The following is an 8646-nucleotide window of genomic DNA, read 5'->3' as shown; positions in this document are numbered from 1 at the left end:
TGCTCCTGAGATGCTGCTGGGCCTGCTGTGTTCATCCAGCCTCACATTTTATTATCTTGGATTCTCCAGCATCTGCAGTTCCCATTATCACATCAGCAGATAACTATAGGCCAGTTTGCTTAACTTCGGTAGTGGGAAAAATGCTTGAATCTATCATTAAGGAAGAAATAGCAAGACATCTGCATACAAAGTGTCCCATTGGAAACACCCAGCATGGGTTCATGAAGGGTAGGTCATGTTTAACTAATTTGGTGGAATTCTTTGAGGACATTACTTGCATGGTGGACAGTGGGGAACCTGTGAATGTGGTGTATCTGGATTTCCAGAAGGCATTTGACAAGGTGCCACACCAAAGGCTGCTACATAAGATAAAGTTGCACGGTATTACAGGTAATGAATTGGCGTGGAGAGAGCATTGGTTGACCAGTAGAAAGCAAGGAGTAGGGGTAAACGGGTGTTTTTCTGGTTGGCGGCCAGTGGCTAGTGGTATGCCTCAGGGATCAGCAATGGGGCCGTAATTGTTTACAATTTACATAGATGGTTTGGAGTTGGGGACTAAGTGTCATGTGTCAAAATTTGCAGATGACACTAAGGTGACTGGTAGAGCAAAGTGTGCAGAAGGCACTGAAAGTCTACAGAGGGATACAGATAGTCTAAGTGAGTGGGCAAAGGTCTGGCAGATGGAGCACAATGTTGATAAGTGTGAGGCCATCCATTTTGGTTGGAATAACAGCAAACCTGACTGCTTTAAATGGTAAAATAATTGCAGCACGCTGCTGTGCAGAGGGACTTGGGTGTCCTTGTGCATGAATTGCTAAAAGTAGGATTGCAGATGCAGCCGGTAATTAAAAAGGCAAATGGAATTTTGTCTGCCATTGCTAGAGGGATGGAGTTTAACAACAGGGAGGTTATGCTGCACCTGTATAGACTCCTGGTGAGACCACACCTGGAGTACTGTGTGCAATTTTGGTCTCTTTACTTGAGAAGAGATATACTAGCACTGGAGGGGGTGCAGAGGAGATTCACTCAGTTGATTCCAGAGTTGAGAGGGTTGGATTATGAGGAGAGACTGAGTAAACTGGGATTATACTCATTGGAATTCAGAAGAATGAGGGGAGATCTTACAGAAACATATAAGATTATGAAGGGAATAGATAAAGTGGAGGTAGGGAGGTTGTTTCCACTAGCAGGTGAAACTAGGACTAGAGGACATCGCTTCAAAATAAAGGGAAGCAGATGTAGAACTGAGGTCAGGAGGAACTTCTTCACCCAAAGGGTTGTGAACCTGTGGAATTCCCTGCCCAGTGAAGCGGTTGAAGCTACCACGCTGAATGTGTTTAAGGCAAGGCTGGGTAAATTTTTGAACAGGAAAGGAATTAAGGGTTAGGGTGAGTTGGTGGGTAAGTGGAGCTGAGTCTCAAAAAGGTCAGCCATGATCTTATTAAATGGCGGGGCAGGCTCGAGGAGCTGGATGACCTACTCCTGCTCCTAATTCTTATGTTCTTATGTTAACCTTATTGTATTCCTCTGAGCATGATCTTGGTCCCTCATGCTTCATGTATAAATGTCCATAAAAATCATTCCTATTTGTGCCTTTCCTTTGTATCTCTATTGCTTTTCTGTTGTTCTTACCCTCAAATTTGGAGTCCTTTCGGCTCAGTTTCTATACATGTTGAATTGATTTTGTGGATCTCTCATTACCCTGTCAATTTATATATTACAGGTTTTTCCGGACTTCCACAGAAATGAACCTGACTGAAATTTATGATCTCAGTAGCTGTTCCAACTTCTTCCTTTCTGTTGAACCTGATCATGTTTCTCTCGCTATTGGATGAATGTTCACCCACTGTTAAGCCATCGAGGGAATCTGCCTCTTCGCCAGGCTGTTACTGACACCCACGTCCCACAAGTGAACACAAAACAACATTGTACAACAATCAACCAGATGTGATTCCCATCTTACAGAAGTTGAAACATGAATTTATCGCGGTCTAATCAGCCAGTGTGCTCAGCACAGCGTGAGCTGGCAGCTGTGACAAATTCAGAATGAACAGGTAGCATCACGTCAGTCAGGAAGCAATTGATTGTTGTGCTCAGAAGAAATCAAGAAATCGACTTGTTTATTTTAATTTGAAGTATTTGTTGTGCAAAATTAGCTTTCGTCCCGTTACATAATTTGACACCTACTTTGCAACATATGAATGACCACGAGCTCTCCTAATTGACCTTATATGTCACTGACTTTTCGAGGTGAAAAAAAAAGTGTTTCACTCGTAAACTCAAGTTCTGCCAGCTGTACTATCCTATTGTGTTTTCAGCCTGCTATCCGGTCGGCCCGTCCAAACTCCTGCAGCCGTTAACATGGCCCATGGGTACCAGAGATAATGGGAACTGCAGATGCTGGAGAATCCAAGATAATAAAATGTGAGGCTGGATGAACACAGCAGGCCCAGCAGCATCTCAGGGGCACAAAAGCTGACGTTTCGGGCCTAGACCCTTCATCAGAGAGGGGGATGGGGAGAGGGTTCTGGAATAAATAGGGAGAGAGGGGGAGGCGGACCGAAGATGGAGAGAAAAGAAGATAGGTGGAGAGGAGAATATAGGTAGGGAGGGGATAGGTCAGTCCAGGGAAGACGGACAGGTCAAGGAGGTGGGATGAGTTTAGTAGGTAGGAGATGGAAGTGCGGCTTGGGGTGGGAGGAAGGGATGGGTGAGAAGAAGAACAGGTTAGGGAGGCAGAGACAGGTTGGACTGGTTTTGGGATGCAGTGGGTGGAGGGGAAGAGCTGGGCTGGTTGTGTGGTGCAGTGGGGGGAGGGGACGAACTGGGCTGGTTTTGGGATGCAGTGGGGGAAGGGGAGATTTTGAAGCTGGTGAAGTCCACATTGATACCATTGGGCTGCAGGGTTCCCAAGCGGAATATGAGTTGCTGTTCCTGCAACCTTTGGGTGGCATCATTGTGGCACTGCAGGAGGCCCATGATGGACATGTAAAAAACAGCAGAGGTCCTTTGCAGGTCTGGGAGAGGGAGGCCCTGAACTGGGACAGGCTGGATTGCGGTGTGTGGAGGTGCCGGCGCATGGCTGCGAGTGTCTGTTTCAGGACTCGCAGGGAGAAACGCTTCTGAAGGGTCTGAATATTCTGGGTGTAGAGGTGGTCATGGTTGGGGCCAAATTTGGAAGGCTGAAATGTAGACTGTAGTCCATTGGGGATGATCTGGTTCCGTAGGCAGGTGCTGAGGAAGGTGATGTGGCTGTGGTACCTGGTTTGCTTCAGGACATGGTCGAGCAGTTTCAAGGCCGAAGAGATTACAAGAGAGTTGCAATGGGAGAGAGATTCCCTGAGGTTGGTCCGGAGGGAGGAGGTTAACTTCTTCAGGTTAGGCATCCCTGGAAGAGGCTTCGCAGTGAGGTTAAAATTGTACCAGTCCAACCTGTCTCTGCGTCCCTAACCTGTTCTTCCTCTCACCCATCCCTTCCTCCCACCCCAAGCCGCACCTCCATCTCCTACCTACTAACCTCATCCCACCTCCTTGACCTGTCCGTCTTCCCTGGACTGACCTATCCCCTCCCTACCTCCCCACCTATACTCTCCTCTCCACCTATCTTCTTTTCTCTCCATCTTTGGTCCGCCTCCCCCTCTCTCCCTATTTATTTCAGTTCCCTCTCCCCATCCCCCTCTCTGATGAAGGGTCTAGGCCCGAAACGTCAGCTTTTGTGCTCCTGAGATGCTGCTGGGCCTGCTGTGTTCATCCAGCCTCATTTTATTATCTTGGGTGGGATGGGTGTCAGGTAAGCGGCTCATTTCCCTGATCATCTGGCTGTCTATTGTGGCATCATCGTTGGTGTAACAATCTCAGTGATTTAACCCTCCCTCTGCACAGTACGGCCGGCACTGACTGTAGCTGCCTGTGCAGAGGAAGCAAATATTAATTGATAATCACACCCCGCCCCACCCCACCCCACCCCCCAAAAGTTTGTAGATATTCAGGGTCAGCAAGCACCTTCTCTCAACGTGTTGGCACATCATTGGGTGCTGGTCAACATGATCAAAATGATGTCGAATCCTGCTGTGATCATTGACAACGGATCCGGGCTCTGCAAATCTGGGATAGTGGGCGACAGCATCCCGACTTCAGTTATTCTGTCCGTTGTGGGCTGCTCCAAATCGACCAAGGGATCACGCAATGCCAATCTGAAAGACTACTACGTTGGCAAAGCCGCCCAAGCCAGGAGAGATGTCTTGTCTTTAAAGTACCCAATTGAGCGTGGCATTGTGACTTCTTGGGAGGAGATGGAGATGATCTGGAGATACATCTATGGTTTTGAACTGCGTGTCAAGTCCAAAGAGAGGCCGGTCTTGCTGACGGCAGCTCCGCTGACACCTTTCCTGAACAGGGAAAGGATGGCCGAGATAATGTTTGAAGGTTTCTCGGCGCCAGCAATGTTCGTTGCGATCCCGGCCACGCTGGCGCTTTACACCTCTGGCCGCACCCGAGGCATAGTCCTGGACAGCGGCTATGGTATAACGGATGCTGTGCCCATCTACGAAGGCTATTACCTTCCAGACGCCGTGCAAAGGCTGAGCGTCGCAGGGAGCGACATCACTGAAAACCTGTGGAGGCTCATGTTGGAGAACGGACACTCTCCTGCCGAGAAAATGCAGACAGAAACCATCCAGGAAATCAAGGAAAAGCTTTGTTACGTCGCTCTCGACCCCAAGCAGGAGAGCAAGAAGCCGGCTGAGGAGCTCCAGCATGAGTATCAGATGCCAGACGGGACTCAGATTGTGGTGAAAAACGAGCTGTTCGGCGCCCCCGAGCTACTTTTCGCTCCCGACAGCATAGGATTGAAGGAAAGCGGAATCCACAAGCTGATGTTGAGCAGCATCTCCAGATGTGAGCAGCATCTGCACAAGGAACTCCACAGTAACATGCTGCTGTGCGGAGGTTCCACTCTCTTTTCGGGAATGGAGGAGCGTTTGCTGAAAGAAATCAAGCTGCACACGCCCAGTGGGATACAAGTGAAAATCATCGCCCCTCCGGAAAGGAACTACTCTGTCTGGGTGGGAGCCTCAATTTTAACGAGTTTGGCGTCCTTTAAACATATGTGGATCACTGTTAATGATTACAATGACTTTGGGCCATCTGTGGTGAACAAGAGGTGTTTTTAAAAGCTGTTTGTCCCAAAGTGTGACTATTGAAATCAAATTTTAAAAGAAAAATGTATGCGATCAAATACTACTTCATAGCTCATGATGTCTTGAATTCTGGTCAAATCAACAAAAGATTTGGAATTAATAGTTCTTGAGGGTATTCTGGTTTTTGGTTGTATTTCTTGGCACGCTTTCTTTGTACAAATGGGAACAGTCCTGTAGGGTGGACAAGAGAAAACTGAGGTTAAGAACTATCTGTATTAGAGTGGCTAACTTTTAAAATGAACCTGTAATCTCATTTCCTTATTGTAACATTGCATGTAATCCTTTTCTTTCCCCTTTCCTGTAGACTTCCTCTTAATTTGTAGCATGTCTTCGTGTAATCTGATAAAATTCCACTATTGTCACAAACAAAAACATAAATTGCTGGAAAAGCTCAGCAGGTCTGGCAGCATCTGTGGAGAGAAATCAAAGTTAACGTTTCGGGTGGAGTGACCCTCCCTCAGAACACATTTGCCGTTCTTAGATCATTACGAGAAAGGCATTATTGCATAAAATTAATCATATTCCAGATTTTGCAGGGTCTAACGTTCCCACTAACCACACAAAGTAAAATATTTTGTGTTTGTTTGATTCATACTCTGTGGTGCTGGCTGATCTCTATCAGCATCAGAAGAGTTAAGCCAACACATTTTCTTCCCACTCTGATGACCTTACTCCAAAATGCACATGGGTGTAAACCACTTCAGCTGAGTAATGTACCTCACACATACCGTGGAGCCTCAATGAGTTTGAACATTCAGGGTAAAACAATAAGGGCCACAGTTCTGCCGATAAACTGATTGGAGGCTTTTATAGCAGGGGTCAAATGAGCCCTGTGCGTTTTGAAATGTAAAAGGAGAACAGGATAGGTAAGGAAGAGGGACAAACTTACAGAGGATTTTTCATCCTTTTGTCTTTCACGTATCCCTGCTAACATTTCCAGCAATCTCCACCCACGGGGACTCCTGATTGACAGCAGCATCCTGCCACAGTCATAAAATCCCGACAGTGTGGAAACAGGCCATTGATCCCATGAAGTCTACACTGGCCATTCAAAATGCATCCCATCCAGACCCACGCCCACTACCCTATAACCCTGCATTTCCTGTGGCTAACCCACCCAGCCTGCACATCCCTGGACTCTATGGGGCAACTTAGCATGGTCAATCCACCCCAACCTGCACATCTTTGGACTCTGGGAGGAAACCGGAGCACTCAGAGGAAACCCACACAGACACAGGGAGAATTTGCAATCTCCATACAGACTGTTGCCTGCAGCTGGTATCGAACCCAGGTCCCTGGTGCTGTGAGGCAGCAGTGCTGATGACTGAGTCATTGTGAGACGGTGAATATTTCAGGGAAAACTGAGTCCCTGATTTAAGCCTGGCTGCCATCCTTTTGTGATTAGGCGCAGGTGAAAACATTAATTGAAACAGAAATGCTTTTAGTTTCCTATCCTGACTGTGTACTGTTGGTCTGATCCTCCAAGTCTATAGTATGCTACCCACAAGTATTTCAAACTGAAATGGACAATAATCCCTAATCATTGCACATTTGGTGGGCATCTCAATGCCTTGTCTCAGCAACTCTGGAAATGTAGTAGGGACTTTGATGTAAGGTCATTTCATCTGCTTCCCCCCACCCCCTTAAATGTGTGTGTTATAAAGTTTAGACTCATGCAATATGTAATGTTGTGTAAATGACACAGTGTAAATATACAGAACATTTTACCACAGTCCAAACACATTGTCACTTTATTACAGGATAACACTTTCACTCCATCAGTTGTAAACAAGAGAGATGTTCAAAACTACAAAGGGCTTTGATAGAATAGATAAAGAGAAACTTTTACTTGGTGAGAGAGTTGGTCATAGGTTTGAGATATATGGTAACAGCACTTGTTTTGGACACAGTTGTGATTTGGAATCCAGTCCCTGACAGGCTGGTGGAAGCTTTTGCAAAAGTAGCTTTTAAAAAGAGATGGATACCTGCAGTGCAGAGGTCAGGTCTACACTCAGCGGGACCAACATTTACAGAGTTGATTAAACATTACGGCACACAGCGGAGATTCTCTCTGGAACGTTAGTTCCGGTTCCATGTGATCCCACATCACTGTGACTTAGCTCAGCAATCATTTTTAGAGTAAGGATGTAACTATCTACTCCACATCTTCTCCCCAATGCCCACCCTGTTCTTTCACTCTGTTCCTTTTAGCCATTAACATTTAACCCCCGACATTCAATCCCTTATTTCCACTTGCCCCTCTCAAGTCCCGAGGGTTTAATGTCCCTCAGTATTTCCAATCTCACCTTCCTTTGCCATTTTTATTTGTGCAATGTTTATGACAATTAAACTTCCCATGGTTATTGCAGTACCTTTCTTCTGACTTTGCTGTCATTTCTTTAGTTATACTCAGATCTACAGAGTAGCCATGGTTAGGGGGCTATAAACTCTATAAATTCTTCCCAGTGACTTCCTCCCTTTGCTATTCCTTATCGTGACTCAACTGGTTGTAAATCTTGACCCACTAGGGTAGGATCATGACTCATGTCATTACTGATCTCACTCTTTATGAGCAGAGCCACCACCACACCCATAGAATCTCCACAGTATGGGAGCAGGCCATTCAGCCCATAGAGTCCACACCTACCTTCTGAAGAACATCCTGTTCAGACACACCCCATCCCTTTAAGTCTGCGTTTCCCATGGCTAACCCATCGAGCCTGCACATCCCTGAACACTATGGGACAATTTGGCATAGCTAATCCACCTAGCCTGCACGTCTTTGGACCGTGGGAGGAAACCGGAGCACCCTGAGGAAACCCACACAGACGCGGGGAGAATGTTCAAACTCCACACAGACAGTCACCCAAGGCGGAATCGAACCCAGGACCCTGGTGCGGTGCGCGATCAAGACACACCTATGTTCCCTTTCGTCTGGTCCTTACTAAATGTCAAATACCTTTGAATGTTTAGGAAATAGCCTTGGTCATCTTGTAAAAATGCCTGTATAATGGCCAATATGAAAACTACTTGATTTGTATTTTTACTGTCAATGTGCTCATTGTGATCTAAATGCTACAAGCATTCGGAGAAAATTTAATTATGTTTTCACTTGGCCTTTTATGACCCTCATTGTTGATATGCTCATCTGTTTTACGCACAGTTGCCTTCCTGTCACACTTTGGTTACAACTTACCCATATCCCAACTCATCTATTGCATTGTGCTTTCTCCTTTTTCCAAGTCTACCCTCTCTGAAGTCTTCACCCTCTATGAACCCTCTATGGCCCTAACTACACAATTCACCAGGACACTGACCCCAGCTTAGATCGGCAAACCATCAGTCTGACATTATAGCTTCTACCCTCAGTACTAGTGTCAGTGCCCCATCGGTTGAAACCCAACCTGAAATGTCTTGCAGGTTATCCTGAGCAGAATAATTTTCACCA

At 46.3% G+C, this 8646-nt stretch overlaps 1 protein-coding gene across 1 annotated transcript; it reads left to right on the top strand.

Moving 5' to 3' along the window:
- Positions 1-4028: 4028 nt before the first annotated feature.
- Positions 4029-7245, top strand: LOC125458348 (actin, clone 302-like). Its single transcript, XM_048543561.2, has one exon. The coding sequence runs from the start codon at positions 4044-4046 to the stop codon at positions 5169-5171; it is 1128 nt and encodes a 375-aa protein (XP_048399518.1). The 5' UTR covers positions 4029-4043; the 3' UTR covers positions 5172-7245.
- The last annotated feature ends 1401 nt before the right edge of the window (positions 7246-8646 follow it).

The sequence above is a fragment of the Stegostoma tigrinum genome, chromosome 13, assembly GCF_030684315.1.
Source record: "Stegostoma tigrinum isolate sSteTig4 chromosome 13, sSteTig4.hap1, whole genome shotgun sequence".
Lineage (NCBI taxonomy): Eukaryota > Metazoa > Chordata > Chondrichthyes > Orectolobiformes > Stegostomatidae > Stegostoma > Stegostoma tigrinum.
Note: the sequence above shows the minus strand (reverse complement) of the source record. Positions and strands in the feature narration are given on the sequence as shown.